General features: G+C 38.9%; 1 protein-coding gene across 1 annotated transcript; it reads left to right on the top strand.

The window, feature by feature from the left end:
• The first annotated feature begins 1,202 nt into the window (after positions 1-1,202).
• Positions 1,203-18,817, top strand: EEF1E1 (eukaryotic translation elongation factor 1 epsilon 1). Its single transcript, XM_050891467.1, has 4 exons — positions 1,203-1,310; positions 3,098-3,298; positions 10,863-10,958; positions 18,153-18,817. The coding sequence occupies exons 1-4, from the start codon at positions 1,203-1,205 to the stop codon at positions 18,291-18,293; spliced, it is 546 nt and encodes a 181-aa protein (XP_050747424.1). The 3' UTR covers positions 18,294-18,817.
• Positions 18,818-27,310: the final 8,493 nt, after the last annotated feature.

Raw genomic sequence — 27,310 nt, 5'->3', positions numbered from 1 at the left:
TCTTAACCCTACTACTATCCCTCATGCTCCTTTGATGCCCTCGATTGGCGCGTGTAATGGCTCGGTTCTGCGTGATCTTCCTTCATTTCACAAAATCTCTAGTAACGTAACCCTCTCTGAAACTTCAGCTTCTCTGCTAAATTCGGCTATACTTGCACACCAAGTTCAAAATTTACGGGGTGGAGGAAGGCAGGACTGGTAAACGGATGGATAAGCAGCGTAATCTCATTAGCCTTGGTTCCCGAGAAACCCGAGCGAAGGGAGAGACGCGTTTGTCTTGTTCACCTGACGGTATCCCCCAGACGCACCGCAAGACAGCACGCTGCAAGTGCATTAAGCGATCCATCGCATCAAGAAGCGGCAGCGGGGGACCAGGCAGGCCAGGACACCGAGAGCGGGGAGACCCCCGACTGTCGGGTCGTCCCTGCACGCCTCCAGCAACCGAGAAACCCCAGGGCCGGGCGGCAGCGCTGCGAACCGAGGACTGCGTGGGGCTTGCACCGGGATCAGGAAAGCCACCGGCTGCCTCTGTCAGAGGCACAGCGACAAACCCGTCAACAGCTCTTGCCCCTTTCCGGGAAGAAGGCAGCCGTTATTTCCGTTGGAAAGAGAGGCTGCCTCCATCCCGACTTATGAACCGACTCTGGCAGGGCCGGCAGGCGCGGGCCGGGGAGCACCGTGCTCTGGGAGGCCGCGGGGCTGCTCGGCCCCCGCCGCCGGTGGCCTGGCCGTGGAGCAGCGAGGAGGCCGCCGCCGCCTCCACATCTCCCCCCCGCTCCCTGCCGGGCTGGGGCCGGGAAACCGCTCCCTTAGCAGCCCCCGCCCCCGCGGCCCCTCAGAGCCCGCCCCGCCCTCCGGCTGAGGCCACGCCCTGAAGGCGTGGTTTAGCCCCCTCGTGCTTGGCCCTCGGCGTGCACATGCGCAAACCATCATGTAGGCGGGGAAAGGTGAGACCGCGGCTGCGCATGCGCCCTTAGTGAACGGCAGCACTTCCCCCGCCCCCACGAGGTTCCACTGCAAAGCCCGGCTCAGCGCATGCGTCGGCTACGGCGAGCGTCTGATTGGCTGGCCGGCTCCTTCAGGCCAATAGCAGTGACGGTTCCTTTGGCGGTGTGGTGGTCACGTCTTCCAATGGGATTGGCGGTTGTTGGCAGGTGGCGGCCGTCGCTGCCCTTCCTTTCCCAGGTGGTCCTCCGCTAAAGATGGCAGCTGCCGGGCGGCCGGGGACGGGCGCGGAGGACCTGGCTTTGCTGGAGAAGTTGCTGGGCCTGCCGAAAGGGAGCAAGTACGGCGCCCAGGGGGAGCGGAAGGTGAAGGGAGCGAGGAGGGGCCGGGAGCGGGCAGCGGCGCGCGCTGGCGGGCGTCCACTGACCCCCTTCCCCAACGGCTTCTTACTTCGCCGCTTCCCCTCCCGCCTCCCGGGCCCGGCCCTGCGCCGTCCCCGCACGGCGATGCCCCCCGCCACCGGTGCCGCGGTGGCTGAGGCCTCCCGCCTCACCTCTCCGGGGCGTGCGGGCCCGCCCTGTGTCGGCCTGAGCTGTGCATCCCCGCACGGCCAGCTCTGCCCCTTGAGCGGGGCTTTCACCTTTTCTCCCTCAACCCTTTTCTTCACCACCCGCCTTAATTTGTGGCTGTAGGGCCTCGCTACCTACTCGCAGGTTCTGGAAGTCTCTTCCCTTTGCCTGTGGAAGGGTTATCGTGCGGCGTGGGAGGGATGTCGGCTTAAAATGTACTTGTTCTTACACCACTCTCCGCCCGGCGTTTCCCTGGTGCCGGTGCTGTTATATTTGTGCTGGTGTGGTTAAATTGTGTGAAAAAGATACGTTGTTAATATCAGAAGTGCATCTGTAGCGAAGAACTGTTGCTCTTAAATATTTTGCTCTTTTAAAGTAGATGTCTTGACATTTTGAAGTTCGTATGGAAACATATAAGTTCTCTAGTTTAAGAGGCACCTGAGGCATGAAAAATGTAATGTGGGGCTGAGGGTGTCACAAATGTGTGAGGGCATTTACATGACTCTCTGAGAAAAACAACAGAGGAAAAAAGCTGTGCAGTTGCCTTATGTTTTTATATGTTTTTTTCCTTGACTTTATTTACTGTTTATGATTTCAGTCCTGAATATCAATATATGCATTCTTTGGCTGCAAAAGCTTCCTTAATTATTTAACAACCCAAATGGTATTTTAATGCTACTACTTTGAAGTGTAAGTCTGAAAAATCAAGTAACTATATCTGTCCATAGTTTTTCTGACTGCATGGTCAGTGGAAAAATTGAATAGTAGTCAAGAACTCTTGGTACAACTGTAAGATGACTATTATGCTTTCAGTTTGCACCTTATGTTAATTAAATCTGAACACAGACAGGCTCCTTTGTGTGGTCAGATGCTTTAAAAAAAAAACAACTCCAAAGTATTGCATTTTAATCAGTTTCTCTTCTCTCATTTGATGTCATAAATGACTGAATGGGCTTTAGTCTGTTGCAGTGAGTTTCAATTCATTCACTTCATTTCTGATTCTTAGAGGTTCAGTTTCCGTGTGCTAATGTCACTAACAAAGACATGGTTAAAACTAGAGGTGTGTTGTGTTGTCCTCCCCTGATACCAGTGAACTACTAACTTCTGTCAGAGCGTTTGGCAATAGAACAGTAAGTATGAATAAGCATTTCAGTAAGTCTGGCGACTGCAGTCTGCTCGGAGAGAAATTGGATGCTACTGACTTTACAATCTTGAGTCAGAGTCTTTAATTTGAAAATGAGTTAAAAGTTAGTTAAGATTTCTGCCAGTCTTAGAACAAGCAATGCTATTTCTTGCTAATATTGGCAGAATTTGATTAATTGGAGCTAAAAGTGTCATGGTTTGTCCACATGCATGTGTTAATACACTTTTTCTGTAAAAACTGAAAATAAACCACCCCAAAGAGTAAAAAGAGAACATCCATGGGTTTTTTTATGTTACTACCTTTAGTATGAATACTTCTAAATTCTAATATATTGCTTTAAAGATCCTTTTGAGGGGCTATAAAAAGCCCAATAACTATTCTTATAGAGACTACTTTTTGAATTAGTTGTTTAGTATTACACTTTTGTTTCCTCTTCTAGGTTCCTGTTCTTCAAACAAACAATGGTCCTGGTCTGACAGGATTAATTACCATAGCTGCCTACCTAGTTAAACAGGCTAAGAAAGACCAACTGCTTGGAAGTACTGCAGAGGAGAAAGCTGTTGTTCAGCAGTGGTTGGAATATAGAGTGACTCGAGTAGATGGACGCTCTAGTAAGGAAGATACTAGAATAATTCTGAAGGTAAGGAGTACTTGATTACCTTGCCACTGACAAGACATTGGAGAAGATTACATTGCTAATGTGTGTATGAACAACCAATTAATAAAACTGAGAAAACGTTGAAGACTGGACAGTATCTTTAAGTACTGGCTTTTGTTCTGCTTGCTGCTTTTCACTTTTATTGACAAAAATACCCCAACAACCTGAAACAGGAAGGAAGACAGCTTAAATAGATGTAAAATAGATGAAGCAGAGCTCTCACAGTGTTTTATGGCTGTAATGCTGTAAACTACCTGGAGCGTTCCAGATTAGTTTGGAGATTGTTCAGTTGTCTAGTCCCTTATTAGCCATGTAAGACGCCAGTTTCTTACTATCTTCATAAAACCTCAGTTATAAACAAGTTGTGTTGTATTTCAAGATAACACTGCTCTGATTGTTTTAAGAGCTATTCTTATTGATTTGGTAATTATGGAATACAGGCCATACTTCTTGTTGTGATATTTGGTATTGATACCGAAAGGGATTACTGGACAGAATTGTGTGTGAAAAGTGAAATCATAAAGGAACCTTTGCAAAACTGCCCTTCACATTGAGCTACTTTGTATGGGGGCTTTGGTCTACTGTGTTAAGCTTTTCTTGTAGTCAGAAGCTTACTTCCTCTTAAACAGGTGGAAGCAGAAAAGAGAATCTCAAGGGTCACCCTGTTATTTGAGTAGCCAGATGGCAGGGAGTAGATAGCAAAACTTAGTCTATTTTCCTTCTTACTGCTTGTGACTGGTAATTAGCGTTTGTGCAGTCTTGTGGGAACAGAGCTTGAAGAGAAAATTTGCTTTACACTGTTAAGTGCTGGGGGCTCTGTTTACTCAGTGTGTATGAAACAGCAGTGAAATTCAATCAATTTTTAAAGTTTATTTTTTTTCTAATTTTAAAAGCATGTTTTAGAGAGAAAGTACACAGTGCTCAGTGCTACTAGTGAGTCTGGGTTTAGAAATACCTTGCAGCTCACAAAGCCATTAGGAAGGTTGACTTGAGGCTAGCAGAGTCTTAATTAATACTTCTGACTTTTGTTAGGTGTGGCGAGTCTGAGTCAACTAGAACTACTGCAGAAACCAAAGATAAACTGAAGCTGCATTCAAGAGTTAACACATTGTGTTACTTAAAATCCAGGAAAATCTTGCATCTTAAAATGGTACAAAGCAAAACCTTGTTAGTAATCAGTTGTCCTTTTCAAACTGGCAGCCTCCTTGGCCTTGAGGACTCGGAATCTCATGCCTGCTTTACAAGGATCAACTTGGTGAAAGCCCTAAAGAACCATTTGTCTCACACCCCAGATAATCTGAGTTATCTTGATCTCATTGTACCTGTGGAATATCTTCCATTGGTTAAGCATGAGTTTGTTTACATTGCTTCTCTTTTTGTAACATCTCTGGTCTTATTTTCTATGTGCAAATGCTATCAAAACCTTTGCAGTCATGGTTACTCTACAGATACCACGTGAAAACTGTCTACCCTTTGAGATTTTCAGAACTTCATTGAAGGAGACATTGTCTGATCAGGGTTTAACTTCAGGTTTAGCTGTACTTTGAACAGGTGGTATGACTAGGTGGCCCTCAGAGGTTCCTGTTATCTAATTAATTTTTTTAAAAAACCTTTTTGACAAGTATTATATAATTTCAGTCATTTTTCAAACAAACTCGTGATGCCTTTTGTTCTCTCCCAAACTGAGAAGACCATATGAGAATAAATAAATAACTTTTATTTACCTTTCTTGCCCTTCTATCATATAAAGACCAAAAGCAAGTTTTCTGTCTTGTTATAACAAAATACATCTGCTCTGGATGGCTTAAGTGACATACCTGCTTTGCCAGCACACACACGTGAGTATTTGCAGAACTGCATTTGAGTATTAAAACCAGATGCAGAGATATGATGGTTTCGTGCTGAAGCTGGTATCTCTTCAGTTTTAGCCTTAGCAACACTGGCAGTGTAGAAAAGACAATATACTGAAATACAAATATGTAGATAAGTGTTTCCAAACAAAGCAAAAATTTCCTTACTGAGAAATGGTCAGTGTCATTTGAGGGAGAATCTCTGCCTTTAAGTATATTTTAATAGATACTATCACTTTAAAATTTTCCTATGTTTTTTTTTTCTTAGCAGATGTTGAATGGCCAGAATTTATTTTGACACAGGGCTGCTGTGGAATTTTTCCAGCACTGATAATTTCATAGTATAGCAATTAAGATTTTTTTAATTTGTTCTCTTGCCACCATGATTAATCAGAAAAAGAGGCAGCCTACCATTAAAATATACTATGCCAAAAGGGAGTACGGGTGAAAAAAAAGAAAAACTAAAATAGGGAGGCAAGTCTGAGGTTGTAGTTTTACAACGTGTCTGGAATACACAATGGCAGTCTTGGGACGGTTGCAGCCTAGAGCCACAATTTATAATAATCTGCGCCAAAACAGTTCAGTCACTTCTGCTATAAACTTCAGGCTGCCTCTATTTAACCCTTAACTGAGGTGATGTGGTCCTGAAAAATGTCAGTAAATAACTGGTTTAATGTTTGTTAATTTGAACAGGAAGGGTTTTCTGTTGGCCTTAGGAAAATAGGTTCTTAAATTGTTCTTATTAACGTGTCGACTAAAGCTGTTACTTGGCATGAAAACAATCGTGAAGTAGTCAGGCCATCTCAGCCAGGTTTTTTATATTCATTCAGAGCAAGTGCCATACTGTTCAGAACCAGCCAATGAAAGTGCTCTTGGAGTTTTGTCTAACTTTGATTTGCGCTCCTGTACTGGACAAACTAAATGGGAGCAGTACCTCTGGACTGTTCTTCAGTAGGAGTGTAGGAATGATGATTGTCAATAGCGGTGATAACATAAGGCATTATGTTAACTTTCTTTTCCACAGGATGAGAGAGTATTTTCCTTTGCTGCTTTGATGTTTGTTTAGTGGTAAATTAAGCTGCATAGGAAAAAAATCTGAAAATTACTGAGAAGTTGTGCTTGATAACTAGTAGTTTTTCTACTCTTCTGGGAAGGAATTGAAAACCTTTGTGAAACACTTGTGCCATCAAATGTCTACTTAGATGTTAATGAATTCCATTCAGGAGATTTGAATGTCTGCTTTGTCAATTTTAGGTATTCAAAACTTAAGGGTTCTTCCCCCCCCACCCCATCCTCAGAGGCATATTCTAAATAACTGGGAGCTTGTACTTGAATTCACAGTAAAGCTTCCACAGAAATGCAGAAATCTCTAGTCTCTGAAGGATAACTATAACCAAGAGTTTTTGTATACTACTTTCAGTGTCTCATACAAAAAATGTTCCATGATTTCAACTAGTTTTGTCCCAATTTCCTGTGCTGTCTGGCTGTAATCATGAAGTCCAATTAGAAATCTGAATAAGAGAGCTTCAATTCTTATTTAATATGCTTGTTTGAAAAATTACGGTTTCCACAAATATATAAGCAGGTTAATCCATGCTCTGTCCATGCCGTTAATCCACAGTTCTTGTGCGCTGTATTTTGACAGACCACTAAATGGGATGCCTACCCGCTTCGGCAAGCTTGTCCAGCAAGCATTTTTTCAACTTTCCATATTCACTTCTCTCCATTTTGTGTTAGCAACAGGATATTTTTGTGCATTTACAGGTGTAAAAGATTGAATTTTGATTATTTGAGCAACATTTATTGGTTATTTTTCTTCTGTCTTTTACAGAAAACTGAGTATGTTGAATGTAATATTCTTCCAGACCAGGTTTAGCTCATAGTTTGCCAGTTAGACAGAAAAGTCTTGCATTAAAATTAAAAACATGGCTATGCCCCAACAATGCAGTTCTGCTTTTCTTGGATATGGCTGCAGAATCCTTTTCTTGGGTTCTGCGTTGTCAGAGGCTTTCCTGAGGCATTTGAGAGTGCTCAGCTCTTTGTCTTTGCATGGTGTGATATAAAGGCATTTAGGGCATAAATGACCTCGAGAATATTGCTGACTGAAAGGATGTGCTTCTGTGTGTAAGGGAAGTACATAACACCAGCAGTGAGTTGTTGGGGACAAAATATCCAAAACAAAATCAGAGTATGATTACATCCATTGTAAGCTATTGAGTCGTCGTAAGAAGTAACTGTTACTTATCCGAGCTGCTGTCTCAGCTTGCAGTGACTGGAAGGGATTTGGTCGCCTTAATGGATAAATTGGATTACAGACAATTAGATTGCATACTTAAAAGATAGTAAGCAATACTGTGGGGTAGCCATAAGTGTGCTGTGGATGGGATGTGTTGAGCTGTTACTATAGATATGGGCTGTAAATTGGATTTTTTTCCATAGAACAAGCAAATGGAAATCCATCGGTTAGTCCATAAATAATGCAACATCTCTTCTTTCCGTTGCTTTTTCCCCCTCATACCCAAAAATGGAATTTGAATTGCTGCAGTTGTTCAGTGCATATTAGTGCATCAAACTGCAGTTATGCCTTAAATACCTGTCTGAAATTTGAGAAAGCGTTTCCTGAGGGATTGCAACAGTAAGTTCATATAGTTACAAGCAGCTTCCAAGACTTAGTCATTTAATACTGGGATTGTATATACGTAATCAATTTAAGTAGTGATGTTCAGTACATGAAAGGCAATGATACAAATGACAGCTAACAGACCTGAATTTCCTAGATGTAATAGAAATTCAAATACAGTTTTGTATTCATATTTTCACTAATTTCTCCAGGACAGGAACACTATTTCAGTTTAATACCGTGGTCACTTAAGAAAGCTTGACTCTTAGAAATTTTAACACAGTTGGCTATTAGCCAATAATGTAATCATCTATGGGAAGCATAACCCATGAGGCAAGACTAACTAAATGTGCCTAGTGCATATGAAAAAAAAACCCTGTACTGTGGTGTTTCTGAATTAGCTTGACTTACAGAATGAAATCGGAATATCTGTCTATATTTTATGGGAGGAAAGTACATGTTGAAAAACAGAATTGTAAACTAATGCTAATTTATCCAAGACTAAACTGGTTTTGTCAAATTCCATTTGCTCAGTTGACTGACTTCATAAAATTTGATGACCACAATAAATAATTGTTCATGCTGTAATGGCTTACCTTGCCTTTAAAGTTTTAAGATATTTTTATTGATGAATATTTTGAGTATACATGTGCAGTATATTCAAAGAACAAATTTATTCTTTGTATGATATTAACCCATCCTGAACAACTGGGCAAACAGTATTTCTGCATAGAAACTAGCCTACCTCTTGAAGATATCTAAAAATAAGAATTAGCATGCAATAACTTCTTTGATGCAGAAATCCAAAATTTTCAGCAGGGAATTAACTGTATTGATTGTACTTTCAGAGATAATGAGCTTTTTACTTTACAAAATTCTGATTCTGTTGCCTAGACTAAGAAGAAAGGGGGTGGGAGAGGAGGGGATATAATTTCAGTGGTGTTACTTCTCATTACAATGCATGTTGAATTTCTGGTTAATCAAAATGAAAAAAGCTGGTCAGAGAATCTCTGTCAGAATAGACAAGTTCATGATTTTTTTTTTTCCTAGTAAACAGATCTCTAGATATTTTTTCTTCCTGCAAGCTTTTTCTTCTTAACATTGCATTTGCCTTTTGTGTTGCATGTATGAGATTCCACAGAACTGTAGTTACATGTTTAACGTAATTCGAGAGCTGACTAACATGAACAAAGCAGTAAACCAGTCTAAAGAAAAGAAGCTACATAGCCAGGGGCAGATGACCTTACAGAATTTTAACTATGCAGGGGTTAATAGTTTTCCCTGATTTGCTCTAATAAAAGAAATCAAAGCAGACATGAGGATGTTTAAATATTACAGAAGTGCAGGCATCTTGTCATGAAGAGGTTATCAAAGAAACAGTAAGGTGGCATAATGGAGTCAAACTTGTCAAATGCAAATGCAAGGTCAGATGTCTTAGTCTCAGCATTTTAGTTTTGTGTTTTGGTTTTTTTATGTATGCACTGTAGGATATCTCCATATCAGTAAAATTATGGAACCACAAAAACTGCAATATGCTTAAGGCTAAATGTAATTTTTAAATTGTTCACTAATTATTAGCCCCCTTCTCCTTGCCCTAGACTTTCTTTTTTAAATAAAAGATTGTCTTAAAATGGAACATGCTGTAATTGAGATTGAAAAATTATTTCAGGGTGATTTTGAAAAATGTTAGTTATGTTTAAGCTGCTTACCTCTGTTTCTGGGACAGGGAGAAGGGGTGGCTTAAGGAGATCTCTGAGGAAAAAGGAGTGCATTTACCACAAGTTTTTTCAAGCAGCAGAGGAATACTAACAGGAAGAGTTTCCAAATCCAAGGAAAAGCTGGGAAACAGTTTTCCTACATTTCTGAAAAGAATATTATAAAACTAAAGCTTGCTTATGCTGGGATCAGGGTTAAAGTAGGTAACTTTGTTTGCTGTTACATTTCTTTCTTTAGAGGGAAGTAGGGGGCAGAAAGGTGCATAAATGGGATGAGAAGTAGGTAAGATGCGGAGAAAAGGAAGGACAGGTAAAGAGGTAGAGCTAATGTGTGATGCCTGCGTTCTCAGAAGTGATACACTTGGGCAACAATGAGTTTGTCATGCTTATGTTTTCTGGCAGAGAATGACTGCATACAAAAAGTCGTGAAAAAGGGTCTTTCAGTAATACAGATTTGAAATATTTATTCACTGAACCTAAATGGAAGCCTTCTACTACCTACCCTTATAGCCTCTGATATGGAATTGTTGAGAGAAAAATCATCTTAAAATGCTGAAGCAGTGCTCTCTTCGTATGGACTTAGCCATTGAATTGACAGTATCAGTCATTAAGAATTGCTAGCAGTGATTTCAGCATTAATTAAAGTAGGTGTCAAATGATACCAGCTGATGGGTATCAAGTTTCTCATTGAGCTTGAAACATGTTTTTTGTCTCCCACCCCACCATCCCTTTGTATTTCCCTGGTTCTTACACATTTGCAGTTCCAGAACCTTGCTGACCAGCTGCATTAAGTGAGTCCTGGAGGACAGGAGAAGCTGCTGCTGGAAGAGCAGTATGCTCTCCTTTGATCATAGGACTGCATTTTCCACTTACCAAATGTTAAGCGTATAACAGCAGTGCGTCTCAGTCATATGCGCTAATAAAAAATACACAACTCTTGCATTTTTTAGTTCCAGTAATTTGAAGCCAAGAAAAGACAGATTTGAAAGTATTTCTGTGGAGTCAGCTTAATATGTAAAATAAATCACGCTTGTATTTAAAAAATTTGAGTGGATGTGAGAGAATTATGAAAAATTATGTGCCAGCAGCGAGCTGGCTAGCACTTTGTTTAGAGACCAACATTTAAATTTTATTGAATTCTCGCTGTCAAAGAATGATGGTATTTTAGTTTATTATCTTGAGACATTTTAGAATTTTTTCTTCTTTTAATGTTTTTCTCCTTTGCTGAGTTGAGATAAATTAGAGCTGACTTTTGTATGCATAGTCTCCAGAGGAAGCTTTCTATTATTTTTAACAATTGCATTAATATTTTGTCTTACAAACTCAATACTACAGCAATATAATGACTTTTTCCTTTTTAGGAGCTTAACATACACCTTGAAGATAAAGTCTACCTTGCAGGAAACATTTTTACCTTAGCAGACATTTTGATGTACTATGGATTACATCATGTCATGGTAAGTGTTATTCGCATTATTTTTATATGTACAACTATCATAATTGTTGTTTATCTAAAGGGCAGTTTATTGTTGTAGAAGTTGACCTACTGAGTTGATCAATGACAATTACAGAACAAAAATGGAGAGAATTCTTATGAGAACTTCAAATCAAACTTGTTTTTAAGTTGTTAATTTTTTCTTTTTTAATGTTTAGCTATGGATCTGTCAAAAGAAGTGTATTATCTGTAGTGTCCAGAATGCTTTTGTTTCCTCTATGTAATGTAACAAGGACGATACCTATCCCTGTGTTTCTAGGTGTGAGGACTCTTATCTGTTCAAGTCTGAAACAGAACCGCATGGGGAAATAGATCAGTGAAACTGAAAGGACATGTCAGAACTGAAAGTACTAACCTTGTTAGTATTGGAGAAATGTTGCTGGTGCTATGAAAGATGCATGTAAATTAAGGTCCTGAAGGATGAATGCATATAAAAGTGTGAGCCATAACGAAACGTCATTTGTGTTTCAAGACTTAATGATAAGACTTGATATCATACAGAATATGAAAATAACATGGAGAGCTGGTGCTTAGAAGAAAAAAAAAATAAAATAAAAGTTTGTACTGAGTAAAGATGATGTTGAGATTCTTTGTAGTCAGCTCAGGGTTTACTATGACGTGCTTATAAATCATTGCACCTCAGTTCTGAACTCCAAGTGGTCATTTAAAGATGAAGCAGTAGAAGTTATTTGTACTTTGGTGGCTGCAGTGTGATTGTAAATGAGCCATCCTTCTCTGGAGTGGGTACTACTAGACAAACCAAAGGACTTATACAAAAAGGTCTGCCAAATTCTTGGGAGAAGATAAAATCAGTCAGTTTTACATTAGAAAACTGGGGCGGAGGGGATAATCAGAAAAAGATGCCTCTGACAAATGCACGTGTGTCTGAGAATTAGTGAATTCAATCAACTGGGTGAATGGTTACTTTATACAATTAAAAGCAGGGCTTTGGGAAAAGAGTGCAAGAACGCTACACTTCGGCGGGGGGGGGGGCGTGGCTGGCTGTTGAAGATCAAGTAATTAAATACTACCAAAAATGAGAGAGAACTTATGTATATGTACCTTGACTGTTCAGGAGTAAAAGTTCAAATGAGAGAGTGTCGAGCAGAGGAGAGGGAAGGGAAGCTTCATTTCAGAAGGCTTTTGAAAACATGTTAGAGTAAGTCACTTAGAATTAATTCTGTTAAATCATATTTGCCTTGTAAAATATCTTAAGTAGTAGGATAGATGTGTTGACTAGAGTGTCAGAATGGGTTACCTTTCACATATGATATGTAGACATAGAAAAAAAACATGTAAGTACTTTCTGAAAATATGACTGTATGTGCTGTAAGAGAGTACGAGTTCAAATGAGACTTTTTTTTTTTAAACTTAGGCAGGGGAAAAGCAAGCATATTTTAAATTTAGAGTTTGCTCTAGAGTAGACCACCTAATCAAGAAGAAAAGATACAAGTTATTGCTTTGGGAAATAGAACAGATGGTAAAAACAAATGACTTGGTGCTCCTGGGTGCCTGCAACCATCCAGACACTACTTGGGACAAGTTTATAGTACAGCATCTGTGTCTGAAATGTTTGATTTCATGGAAGATAGTTTTCTGAATCGGAAGGGTATAAAGGGCAAGTAATGGGGTGGCTATCCTAAATAAAGAGGAAAATCTAGAAGCTACTAGCTAGGAATTACATGTATTTTGAAGGTTTCAGAATTGATTAATACTAGTACTTAACTATAGAGGTAAGGTCTTGAACTGTAGAATCCTGTGATTTTTTTTTTTATTATTTTTATTTTTCCTGTAATGAGAAGAGAGCATGTCCAGAGCTGCTTCTCTGCCCTAAGCTTTAAGCAGGGGCAGGGGGAGGCGGGGAAAGCTGCTCTGTCTCTTAATGTGATGTGGTCCAGGGAAGCAGTTTGTCATCCACCACTGTTTCAGCTAAGCCTTGTGCAAAATATCAATAAATGTTTCCTATAATCCTTCAAGAGGAGGTAGAAATGGGAGGCATGGGGGAGGAGACCCACAGTTCTTGCTGTCCATCAAGCTGTCTAGAAAATTGATGTGAAAATGTTACTGATAATGACCTTTAGGATTAATCTCTTGGCTTTTGATAGACTAACAACTACATGCTAACACAGACATTAGTAACAGAATACTGTAAATATTAGTGACATACCATGATCGTCCTGAATGAGCCAAGTATTATTAAAACTTTAAAAACCTTCTGATGCACATTTCATTGGAAATCTTTTTAAGACTACCCAGTCCTATTGCTCACTTCTTCAGCTGTGGTTTCGTCTTCCTTTCTTAGTGTTTCTGAATATAGATCATACGTCTTTGTATTCCTCCCCTCCTCCCACCTTCATTTTGCCCTTCCTTTTATCCAGAGGGGTTCTGGAACCTGATTCTTCACTGTCCAGGCTCGTCCATTTGAACTTACTAATCACTTTGTCTACTGAACAGCAGCAACTATTAATTTTGCAGTTGTATGTCTGTCTGTCATTCTTCTCCCTTCTAGTTACCTTAATAAGCACAATAGTACTATGTGTTTAAAAATCCATATTGTGGGAAAGGAATTAGTATTTTAATGAGAGTCAGATTCACAGGTAGTGTTTCAGGCTTCTTGCAGACTGTGTATTTTGAGTCTATTGATTAGAAATATACACTTGTAATAATAAGACAGGAACTAAATTGTATGCATTATTGTTCTGCATCATAATATAGGTCACAAACACTCAGAAAGTGTAATACTTGATACTGTCTAAATGAGCTTTTTTTTAATCAATGTGATTCACAGTGTCATATGTAATTCCATGTCTCTATGTATCTAATATAAACATTGTTGTCTTTAGATGCCTTGATTACTTAAATACATATGCGGATAAATATGATGAACAATGAAGTTCTACTAGGTTAAAGCATAGATTGCAGAGAAAACATGAATTTGGAAGCATTGCTTGAGGATAGCTTGGGCAATCAGTAAGCATTAAATTCCCCCTGTGGTAATGAACTTGTTTTCATATCATTTTTTTTTAATTTAAAATAAAAAAAGTTTCCATATGTTTTTATTCTTAGGTATTTTCAGACAGCACAAGTCCAGTTCTATTTAAGAGAATAATCAATATGAAGATTGATCTGGTTTTATACTTCATAAATTTTGTCAGAACCAAAGAAATAGTCTCAAATCTATATGTCTGACTTGAGAATTTCTTTAATAAGGTCTAGAAGATAACTTATGGGTGAAATTTATATCTGCAAATGGAAGAAGCCTCAGTCAAAATTTTGGGGTCAAATCAAGTACAATCAAGTACAAAACAAAGTTGTTCTCCTCGGGTCAGAACTACTAATACTGAACTATAATGAGACTGCGATAGTAGTTTATTTTCCAGTTAATTTTTTCCATAATGAACATTTCCTGTAATAAACAGATTGCCATGAACTTTTGTTAATATTCACTGATATGCTGCTTATCTTAGTAGTGGGTAACTAATTCTAAAGAATGATGCTAAAAATGATACTTAAACTGAATTACAAAAAACATTTTTACTTTAAAGAAAAGATTTAAGCATGTTGCTTTAACAGCAGAAAATTAGTCAAAACTGTGTGAAATTACATGTATTTCATGAAATACACCATTCAGCTGTTTTTGTTTTTTCTCTTTCCCTCATATCTAAAGGCTAAATTTAACAAGTGAGATAGTATCTTATCCTTTTCTTGATGCTGAAGAACTTCCCATGTAGGCAGGTATTTTTAGACTTTCCATGCACATGCAGGGTGTGGGAATGGGAGTTTATGCCTGCATCCCCAATACTACTAAAAGCAAATATAATTAAAGCTTGTGTATTTATAGCCCTTCTAGAAACTCTTGTAGTTGCATTGTATGATGACCACCTTGGTTACCCTTTGTGAGCTTTGTGGTGGAAGAATAAGACTTTTTTTTTTTTTTAATGTCATAAAAAAAAAAAACCCTGTCAAATTGAGTGTCTGCTTCTTCGCTATTAAAATAATTGCTTTAATAGCAAATAATTATTTTAACAGCAGAACAGCAGCCTTTCTTAACTTGGGGGAATTATCTAATTTAATGAGGAAGAACAGAAAATACCCATCTAACAAAATGTTGTAAAAAATGCCATGGAAGTGATCTCTAAACAATTAACCTAAGAGTTATGTTCCGAGTAAAAAGTAGAGCATGCCACAAAGTGCTTTTTAATATATTTCACTGATAGAGTACATTATGTAAATAAGTAAAAATATCTTGCTTGTTGTGCCTAGAGTACAAAAAGGGGTTTTATTATTAGAGTGGCTGTCTGTTTTGCCCTTCAGATATTTTTTCACTATGCTAACAGAATGGAGGAGGACTAGTTTTCCAGACTTTATTTTTTGATTTACATCAGAGAAATGTGAAGATTGAGAGTTATCAGTATAAAATTATGGGGAGGAAATACTGTATCTGCTGCAAAATCAGAAGTTTAGTTCAGCATTTTCATAACCAAGTGCTTACCTGTTAAAGACTTTGAAAAAGGGTGTTGTAATTATAACTTTACATTTACAACACTCATGGAACTTAAAGTGACAGTATTTTTAGTATCTGCTCATACTTAAATACTTTTCTTCGCTTTCAGTAATTTTAGGCGGCCTTAGAGTACACATGTTGCTCTTTTCATGCTCTGTGTTGCTTTGTAAATGGTTCTACAGCTTCGTACCAAACACCAGCTTCCAGCTACCATGAATTATAACAAACTGCAGGTGATCAAAAGCATCTTCCCCTAAATGGTACTGCATGGGTTTTTTGTCCTGAATATACTATACTTGCAGAAGTTCAGGCAATTTGTGAAGCACTCAGTGTTACATTTTAATAGCTTCCACTTTTTTCTTTATAATGCCTTTAAAAATTCTGGAGTTTTTCCCCTTATCAGTTATTCTCTTCCACTTGGCTAATGCTGATTAACTATCTTATGTTTCTATCTCAGCAAAAATAATATTTGGCTGTGTTTTAATTGATTTGTCTGTGCACTTACATCAGACTACACAGCTGTAGGAATAGTGTTTACATTTCCATGTCAAGAAAAAGCAGATTTTCTTATACTGCCTGAACTGGGGTTCATAACACTTCAAAACTGCAGAAGCTGTTGTGGAAATACACGTACAGTGCTGTGCTCGTATTCTGGCAGGTGAGTCCCGTAGGAAGAAGAGCTACTTGGGCTTAGGAGCAGCTGCAGGATCCCTGCTTTTCGGTTGTTGCCGCAGTTCCTCTTAACTTCCTGTTGATAGAGCTCTGTGGCATTGGTGTAGAATTCCTTCCTGCAACTCCTTGAAATTCTTCTTCCTCAGTATTTTTGCAGTGGTTCATCTTCTAGTTTATATCCTTATTTTCTTTTTGCCTCTACATGTTTAAAGCTTTCCAATTCTAAGCCAAGTGCTGGGCTGTGTGAGAGAACAGTAAAGAGAAGCAGCAAATGTTATCAGCAACTCTTGAAATCAAAAGCGCTGGTGTGTCACAAGGTGAAATTTAACATGAGACTTAGTTTTAAACACCAGCTTTTCACTCATACAGCTGAGTAAATGAGTATGTATAGCTCTCACTGTGATTTAAAGTTTGTTGGAACATAGTTGTTTCCAGCTGTCCTGTGCCCAAGATCAAATTTGCAATGAACCTGCATTATCCATGAAATCTGGTCTTTGTAGAACAAGGCATAAGGAATATGCCATCTGTTTAGCTTTTGAGGAGGGGCTTAACCTTGATTAGCTTTAGAAGTCTAAACATGAAAAATATTAGGCATGTCTAGCTAATGATTTGTCTGTTAAAACTATCCTCTACAGGTGTGCCCTTTTTATTGACTGCAGGTGTTGTCAAGATGACTAAGTTAAGCTTGATGGCTACCTTAGCTAACTGAAAATGAAGGGAGGTGAATCCTGCACTGATGGGTTTAAATATTGGTGAGATAAGATGGGGTAGTTGATGTGAAGATCATTTTGTTCCTGATGCAGTTTTTGTAGTCTGTTTTGAGGACTACCCCATTTGTAGTTCAGTTGTAGTAGGTTAATGTGAGGAAACAGATTATTGTCTTAACTGATGAGCTAACTTCATTACAGAGGAATGAGGAGGCCTGAAATTGCTAATCACGGAACAGTAATACAGGTGATAGAGGATGGGAATTGTTCTTTCACAGCTGGCTTGAAAGACTCAGAAGTAATAAGACTTTGTAGCGGAGCTTTGAGGATGTTGCTGACTTGAACTTAGAAGACTCTGAAAGGTATAGCTGAGATCTGTAACTGTACATTACTTTAGCTGAGCCAGTCCTCTGATAAAAGTAAAGGTAGGCTTGAAGCTCTTCATTAATCTTAGCCACAACTCCTGTGGCAAGGAGCTGTTGCAATAGCTGTATGATAGTTGGAGGCTTCTTCCTGACTGATCTTGCAGCTGTTTAGATCTGGGTTAAAGTAAGCAAGTGACTGTGCTGTTGACTTGAGAACTCTGGTGAACAACAGGACCTCAAACTGTCGGAGTAAGTGATAGTAGTTTAAATACGTTCATGAAGTATGGACAGGTTTCCAGTTTGTTTTACTGTGGTAACTTGAATCATGCCATTGCTTTCTTAATAATGTGAGCTCGCACATCTGAACAGTTAAGTGTTAAGCTATGCTGTTTCTTAGTAACTATTGTATGACAATTGCTCAAAACGGAAAACAACTTTCAATTTTTCTGTCCAGTCTGCCTGAAAAAAACTTATTCCTGTAGTTATAATACACCTTGAAATACAAAGTAGTCACTTTGCCTGTGAGGCAAGACCGCCTGCTAGATTAATGTGAAAGATGGGTTGTGGAACTCTTCCCTGCACCCCCCAATAATGTATGCTAACCCCATGAATAGATAGATGCATTGAATTCAAGCAAGCTAATACCATTTTTCCCTCTCTCTGTCATACAAATGTATATTCCACCCTCCAGGTCTCTTCATTTGAGTAAATTAAAAGTAAATCCATATTTTGGGCTGTGAATTTTAATATGTGAAATTAAGATAGAATACTGCTGGACTGTAACAACTTTTTATGTGAGTTGAAATCAGCTGTAAAACTATCCACTTCTATTTTACCTTACCACATGTTATGACGCTAATGATGCAGTGCCTTGTATTATTGCTGCCTTGTATTTCTTCCCAATGCAGGTGGACCTCACAGTGCAAGAAAAGGAGAAATACCTTAATGTGTCTCGTTGGTTCAACCACATTCAACACTATCCAGGTGTCCGACAACATCTGTCTAATGTCATCTTTATCAAGAACAGATTATATACTAATGCTCATTAAGGAAAACTTTAATGTCATGTTGGAAGGGTGTTTGGGAGTTTAGAAGTTATGCTGTCCAAAACCACTAACTTGCAAATACTGGTTTGTAACCTTCTGTATGTGAACCAAAACTGTTGATGCCTCAAATAATACAATTGCATTGAATTGCTATTGTTCGTTCAAGAATTTGAACTAGTTAAAGAATTGTATCATGTATCTGATTAAATGCAACAATGGTAGAAAGATGGAAATTGAGTTTTAATTCACTATTTTTTAAAAATGAAAAGTTCTTTCAATTAAACATTCAAGTGTAATTACATGGTCTTTGTAGGAAAGAATTACTTATTTTCCTTCAATTATTCACTCCTTTTGCTATTTATTGAATTTTTACCTATGTCCCGCTTTCTCTTAATTTTATTTTCCATGGATGTTTACACTAGTTTTGTAAAAGTTAAGAGCTATATTGTGTGCCAAGGATGTGAAAAAGGGAACATGCGAATGTTACAAAGTATTTATGTGACTGAATAAATTATTTTAAAACTGTAGTCTTAATTTGGCTGTGAAACTTTTCAGTTTTTCTTCAGTAAAGAAAATGAAGATTTTAAAAGGTTAGTTCACTTGTGTCGTGGTTTAACCCCAGCCAGCAACTAAGCACCACGCAGCCGCTTCCCCCTCTCAGTGGGGTGAGGAGGAAGAAAGAGGGGGAAAAAAAGTAAAACTTGTGGGTTGAGATAAGAACAGTTTAATAACTAAAGTAAAATATAATACTACCAATAGTAATAATGAAATATAATAATAATAGTAATGAAAAGGAATATAACAAAAAAGGAGGGGGAGGAAGGGAAAACAAACAAACAAAAAAAAAACCCACCAGTGATGCACAATGCAATTGCTCACCACCTGCTGACCGATGCCCAGTTAGTTCCCGAGCCATGATCCGTGCCACCCAGCCAACTCCCCCGTTTATATACTGGGCATGACGTTCCATGGTATGGAATACCCCTTTGGCTAGTTCTGGTCAGCTGCCCCGGCTGTGCTCCCTCCCAGCTTCTTCCACACCTGCTTGCTGGCAGAGCATGGGAAACTGAAAAGTCCTTGGCTTAAGATAAGTGCTACTTAGCAACAACTAAAACATCAGCGTGTTATCAACATCATTCTCACACTAAATCCAAAACACAGCACTGTACCAGCTACTAAAAAGAAAGTTAACTCTGTCCCAGCCGAAACGAGGACAACTTGCTACTTCATTTTGTGGTATATGGACTCTAGAAGCATTTTCTTTCAAACTGGGTAACAAAGCTGGAGTTTTTCAAGATTTTGCATATGTCTCACTTCATATGGTATTTTCACACAAGTGCAAATGCAAGTTTCAAGACCCTTAAAAAAAAAAAAAAAACACCAAAAACCCAACAAAACCAAAAAAAACCCAAACAACAACAACAAAAAAACCCCTTCATCTTAAGATAATGATAAGCTAGTCTGTCAAGTTCACTCTTAATGTTTCAAAGTTTGATTTTAAACCAAAGACACTATTGTTGAATCAGATATTTGGACAGGTCATTTCACTGTAGAATGTGGTCACTCCATTTTTTTTATTTTTAACAAATTTGAAACTGCTAACATAATGCCCTAAGAATACATCTGACTTGGGTAATTACCTTTTGCACAATTCAGTTAACATATCTTTTAAAACACTGAAAGAAATACAAAAATATTTTGATATTTTAATCGGTAAACTTCTATGTTGGTTTCTACAACAGTGTTCAGCAAACAACTTCTCAGTTGTACGTTCTTTTGTCTTGACTTGTGTGCTACCTTAGGAGCCTCCCACCCAGTAAGGTAGATAGATATCTTGGATAGCTGTTGGAGTGTTTTGAATGTTACAAGGCCTTAAGAAAAAAGGAGGTAGATAATGAGATGAGGTCATTCAAATACATCCTAACACATAAAAGGACAGAAGAAAATTGCATGAGTAAGCTTAACTCGGACAGTTCCAGGCTCTCTAATAGGTGTTTTCTGTATATACATAATTTGTTTAGAGGGTTTACAGGCACACTGTTACTTTGAAGAATGTCTTATATTGTTAGAAAAGAAAATATTGTTTGGTTTGAAAAAGTTCTCATCACTTCCCAGGGGGCTTATCTCTCAGCTTCTACGATTTCTCCTGTTAGGTAGTCTTGTTCCTTGCTATTTAGAAGCAGGCCTTGTGTACTTAATTATGAAGATCTCACTGAAATCTTGAGATCTGTTCAAGAATCGTGGACTGGGCTTTAATGCAAATGTACATTAGAAACTTCATACTCCAAACTTCATATTTGGCTACCTGAGGGCTTCAGGTTTTTACTGTCAGTACTTGCACTCTTAATTCCCAATTTACTCAAACATTTGTTACCTAGTAGTATGTATATAAGTGAGTTTGCTCCCCCGCCCCTCTTATGGCTGGGAGCAAGTGATGATGAGACTTAGTAGAAGTGTAGGTATTTTTCTAAATTCTACTATAATGAACCATTTTCTGTTTCTCGAATGGGAGCCTGAGTGGGAATCATCAGTGCATTTGGTCAGGGTTTGGGGAAGTTTCACATTCATCTTACAGATTGTTTGGTTTTATATATGCTGTTGCAAATGAGAATGATTTAAGTTTTGTACAGTGTGTGCAAGCCTTCATCTGTGGGAGTAGCAGCTTACGTTACAGCTAAGAACACTGAAATGGAACAAGAGCTAACAGTATTGCTGAAAACAGTACTGTCTTTTCAGACAAATTTTGTAGGGATGATGCTACAAAGTGTCTTTTTTTTTTTTTTTAATCCCAAACAGCCACTGTTCCAACTGTCGGGATTTCTCAAGGTGGCTGCATGCTACTGCTGCAGTATCCCCTAGCCTCTTGTGCCAGTTTTATTTTCTCTGGTGTAGAACAGAAGTGTTACTTGCTGCTGAAATGTTAAAAAAAAAAGAAAAATGTTCAGCTAACAGGAAGATTAAATGTTTAGAATTGGATTAGTAAAATTTAACTCTATATTATCTAAAAGGCATTTGGTCATTATCATGCGCTAACTTGAGCATTTCAATTTTCTCTCCCCTGCACGGAGAAACTTAAGGGGGTAGAGGGTTAAAAGCAAAGAAGGATGAATTGAGACTTTGCCTTTAGAGAGATGACTGGGAAAACCAGATGGTATTGATTTCCTCCCCTCTCCCACTTTCTGTCTAATGCCTTTTGATCATCAAGGACAACTAAATCTGTAAAAAAACTTCTGAAAAATCATAAAAATGTAGCTTGGTCTATCTGAGATTGTATGAGGTACGCTTGTTACGATGCTGCTTCATATTATGTACAGATGAGGTGTAGTGTACGTGAGCTCTCAAATTAACATTGATGGTATGTATAAAGAGCGTGCATGGGTAAGTGTTCTGCTGTTTTTAAAGCTACTACCACTTTTCTTTCTGTTTCTGTAATATTTTATTATACTTTCACTGAACATTAGTAAAAGTGACTTTCCTCCCTTGCAACCCCCTTTTTCTTAAAATTCCAGTTGCTGAAGGGCACAGTAAATACTGTGATGTTGTTTTACTTTGTTGCTTCACAGTTTGATGATGATGATGACCACAGTGATGTGTGGAATTTATTTTCACAGCATTTCATGAACAGTGATACTCTCATTTGTTAATGTATCTCATCATTGCAGTATTATTATTTTGCATAATTGTTCTATCTAATTTATTCAAGGGGCCTGACATGTTATGGTCTTTTAAGTGTGTGCCTCTAGGACTTGAGGTTGTTGCCATATGGTGAGATAGTGCTGCATGACAACCTTTCAGCAACTGAAGAATTCAACAGTGAAATAAATATGATAATTGTAAGTGTTCAGTGAAATCTTACGCTTACCACTTTGACTTGTCTTTTTCCCCTTGATGCCAAGATGACTGACCACTGCTTGCACAAGCCAGGTTGAAACAGGTGTTCAAGTATTGCATCGGACACGTTAGAAATGTGCTGATGATTTTTAGTCGTCTTTGTATGTGTAACTTCATTTTCAAGTGAAGTTTGACTTCAGAAGTCTCTAGGGGCAGTTCTTGCACTGAGACTTATAACTGAGCAACAGTGATTTCTATAAAAATCCAGGTTTAATATGGGATTAGAGAAGAGTGAGTAGGAATGAGAAATTTGAGATCTGTGTTACACTTAAAAAAAAAAACTAGTTCCAGTTTAGACCTGGGTACTAAGAAAATCTGACCATTCAGATGGAACTGAAGTGTAGGCTTTTCAGCAGCAAAACTGTAAGTAATTTTTTCATGATAGCTTAAATGTATAACATGCTTTTTGTCAAGTTCCTCTTGTGTCATCAGTGATTTACCTACCAGGTTGGCATCCCAGTTTTCCACACAGAAAACAAGTTTTGAGATAGCACTTCTGGTTAACAATTGAAGCAGTCCGGTCAAGCAAGTTTTGTTACCTTTCTTCACTGCCCACCCACAGTAAGTACTTGCTTTCAAGAGGTTTGCATCTATTGAATTGCCAGAGATTCTTTGGGTAGAATGCATAACATTTGGACAGTGAAGTCTCCTAGCTAGCATCTTAGCTGTTTGCCTGTAAGAGGTGATATCTTCACATCCTTTTAATCTTTTTTTTAATCTCGTAATCCTTCTCTATAGCCAACCCCACCCTCTTCAAAATATTTTTAAACTGAAGTAGCCCTTCTCCTAGGAATTTCTTACTACTATCTGAATCTTTGGAAGAAGATAGGCCTAGAAATGGGGAACTTATTTTTTGTAAGGTACATCTTCAACTTCTCAGTAGGTGTTAGCTCATTGGAGTATCTTGATAAAATAATTCTTCAACTTCGCTTTCTTTCTCTGTCTCACACACACGTTTATTTCAATTATAGCTGATGGAAGAGCAATCTAGACTCTTCAGCATGGGCGTGGATCCTGGGTTATTAGCAGGGAGCTGAGACTCTAAGGTTTAAGACAGACATGAGTACTTTGCGATTCAAATAAGACACTCATTTATATTAACTATTTTATATGAAAATGTGACTTAGAAGTGTTAACATGGTTTTGTCCATGAAATAAAATACACCCAAGTAACATTACAGATGAAGAGAGCTGTAGAACTTGGGCATCTTTATTCTCCTCTTGGTTAAAAAGCAATAGATGATCAAAACTCTGCTCCTCACTGCTGTGGATTTGGAAGAGATGAGGACAAAGTACTTAAAAAGAGATTAGCTGAGAGAGATGAAAATAAAGGAATAGATACACTATAATTATCAAGAAATCCAGTGTAAGCTCTTCTATTCAGACGTCTGGTTCATATTCTTTCTGATCTGCTAGCATCTCCTGCTTGCATCTCTGCAGGTGATTTATAGTTTGTCTGCTACATGAATGCTGAAGTTGGAAGTAGAGACATTATTATGATTTTTCTCTAAGTAAATTTGCCTTAGTATGGCCATAAATTGATTTTATAATTGTATGTGTATACAGAACCTAGTATGTAATTTTTTGTACCTCTCTTTTTTATTTTTTGCTAGGAAGAGGGATCTGTAGGCCTATTTGATATTTTTTTCCTCCTTTTGGTTTTCAATCTTATCACTTATTTTAATCTTTGGTGTGTTTCACGGTCTTTAACTTCAAAGTGTAATTGCAGTGATGCAGCTGCTTAATGGATTAATACATTTAATATTTTCCCCCTAAGAGCGGTATTTCTTCTTTGCATCTATAATTGGATCGTGATGCTGCTGTCCCTAATGGGAATGCCAGGTTTCATATTCACCATACACCTGAGCACATGCTTACTCAGTTGGTAATCTTAATTTTTGTTCTGGATTTATCGAAATTGAATTGTATTCCACAGATTTTTTTGTGCTTGAATTTTATTGCAAAAGACGTGTGAGGGGAGATGCCATCATGCACCTCTGCTGCGCCGAGCGTTCAGATTCAGGCTGGGTCTTTGCATCCCACTGCTCCATGTCTCGAAGATGAGATTTATAGTACTTCAGAGCCCAGCTCCAGGGTGATATATAAAGATATCACAGATTTGGGGGGAGGAATTGATTTTGTAACAAGGGTTACTTGTTGCTGCTCTGTGCACGTTCCTGCAGGCGTGGCCTTTATCTTCCGTGCTGGTAGTGACTTCAGCCACCGCGGCTGCTGCAGAACGCCGCGCATCCCGTCTCTCACTCGGCAGGCAGGCGGGAGGTGAGTAATTTTTCATTGTTGCTGCATCTGAAGGATTCCCCTTTCCCCTCCCACGCTACCTTGGCCCCTTTAGGAAGATTTTCATCTATTAAACTTTCCCTTCTCTGTTGGAAGAACTAAATCTCTTTCAGCATTTCCAGGCTGGTGATCTAATTTGACAGCTCGTCGGTGATGTCTATTCCACTTCAAAGAGGCAGGTAGCCTCGGGCTAGCCAGCTGCATTGTGGATTCTGCAGATTTGGCTTGCTGTTCCTGCTGGGTGTCATCTGTCTTCTTAGCCTTGCAGTGGATAATTTTTGTCCTCCCTAGCATCATCTGCCTGAGCAGTTTCTGCCTGGCAGGCCTGTCCATCCAGGTTGAGCATCAAATACAGTAGCCGCACGGCTAATCTGACAAGGCACTCCTCCAAACAGCGCAGCCCCAGGCCTGCTTTGGCCAGCATCAGCATCGCGGCCCGCAAACTTCCAGCCATCACGATCACGGTCTCTGTCTCCCATCACGGGTGCAGCCCATGGACTTATTCTGCTGGCGCAAAGTATGTCCCCCGCCTCGCCCTCTTAAGGGCCGTCGCTCCGATTCCTCCTGTCTCGGCAGACGTCTGCCTCAACAGGTTTGGGTTTCCCTGCCTGTTGCCGGCATTTGACTCGGACACCGCCACTTGGATGAAACAATCCTTCAGTGGATTATCATCGCCAGACAGCCTGTGGGGGAAATGACAGGACTCGGCGCGTTCATCTGAAGATTTTGCAATTCGGAGTGCTGCTAATGCTAATGGGAAGTGGCAGGGTGATCCCTAAAAGAGAAAGCGGGTTCCATTGCACGGCAAAAGTGACAGAGGTTGTTTAGCCTATCTTCCAAAAAAATACATGATGACTACATATGTTGATTTTCATGCTCCAGGCCATAGCTGTTTCCATGTTTTTGTGACTTGATGACTACTTCCTACAAACTGACAGGTTAGGGGCTCCACAAGTATTGTCTTTTTATAGCCATCACCTCTTTAAGTCCTCCTTAATTTTTTTAAATATGTTTTGAGAATAAGCTTGGCAGGGCAGTGAGGGTAAGGGCGGGGGGGGAACAGGCATAAATGCAGCAAATAAAGCATATTCTTTAAAAAAAAAGAACAGTATTCAAACAAACAGGAGAAATGGTTTCAGGACAGTAGTCCTAGAAACCAATGCACTTATCTGTCACAGGATTTGCCCTTGTTACAGTCCCGTAATTCCAAACCTGACATTAGTCATGATGTAAAAACTCTTTCCTAGAAATGCAGTAGTTATAAACCCCCTTAACTACAGGATTTCCTCCTTAGCAAATAAAAAGATAGCTGGAGCATAGGGCTTAGAGGGGGAAATAACTTGTCTGAGAGAGAGACTAGGAAAGGATGGCAGCTAGACCAGAAAGGGATAAAATTAACATTGGAACAATTCTACCCCTAATTATTAGTGATCATCAAGACAGCTGGAATATCCTACAGATACTATTAGTGTATGAGCACTAGTATAATTTACTAGTGATTGTCAAGTGCTTATGTGCTTTGGATCCAAGTGGAAAAATATAAATACTAATTTATAGGTTGCAAGAGATGGTTACTTTGGGGGAAAAAAAGATACGTGAAAGGGAACGGTATTGTTTTATAACAATTCTTATCTCTGCTAATTGCCTATTTAATGTCATATTTACAGACGATGTAACAGTGAAGGAGTGAAAAACTATTTTAGATTATATATTTATGCTGGATTTTATGTTAGTTGAAGTATTGAACACTTCCCAATGTAAGATTCATTTTATTATTTAAACAAATTCTAACCATATTTTGACTTATTTTGGGGGACATTGTTTCAAGAAAACCAATTCACTCATTTTTAAGGCTGAGTTTAGAAGATTATATGTATTGTCAAAAAACCCCCATAGTGATTTCAGTGAGCAGTTTCTGAGCTTTGATGATGGGACGCAGAATTTAATAATAGGATCATTTTTTCTGTCTGTTGTAAGAGCTTCACACAATAAAAAAAAGAAAAAAGTCCTCCCCCCTTTTTTTTTTCTGTCGGCCGGGCAATTGCTCCTACTTATAAAAGCTATGCAGAGTAGAACATGGGCAGAACTAATTTCTAACAAAGAAATATATACTACTCCTGTTTTCTACTAATAAAATAGTAATTGTTCTGGCTAAACTGGCTCCTTTCAGGTATTCCAGGTCAGGACACTGAAGGTTGCAGCAGCTGTAGCAGAATTTGTGGTCCAGTTCTTCCTTCGTTGACCGTACAAAGACACTGAGCAGTGTGGTATGTATGGCAAATTAAAAAAAAAAAAAAAAAAAAGTGTAAAAAACCCAAACTGTAGATGCAATGACCTAAATAAGATCAAGCTGTTCTAAAAGTTACTGATTTTTATGTAGCATGAAAGAAAAGTCCCAGAAGAAAGTTAATATACTGTAATTTATAAGGGGGGGAAGTATATTGAAAATATCCTAACACTCTCAAATGGTTTTAAAAGAAATGTATAGGGATTTTATGTCATTTTTGCTTTTTTGCATAGTTGTAAAAAGGACTGCTGCTCTTCATTTTTGTAGCCCACATCTCCAACAGTTGTTATTCATGCTTGCTACACCCAGGAGCAAACTGATTTATCTGAATGCAGGTCTCTTCTCCTAAAACAAAAATGAAGCAAACAAGTACTGGGCGGTTTTTTTTGTGGGTTTTGGTTGGTTTGGTTTGATTGTTTGTTTTCAGAAATGCACGGCGCTGGGCCCAGAGAAAGCCGTGCGCTGGCTTCCGCACTGAAGACGTCCCTGATGCACATGCCAGGAGGGGGCAGCCGCTGCCGGGCTGGGCCGCGCCGCACAGGGC

This window comes from Gymnogyps californianus, chromosome 2 (assembly GCF_018139145.2).
Source record: "Gymnogyps californianus isolate 813 chromosome 2, ASM1813914v2, whole genome shotgun sequence".
NCBI classification, from domain to species: Eukaryota; Metazoa; Chordata; class Aves; order Accipitriformes; family Cathartidae; genus Gymnogyps; species Gymnogyps californianus.
This window is presented reverse-complemented; position numbering and strand designations above follow the sequence as displayed.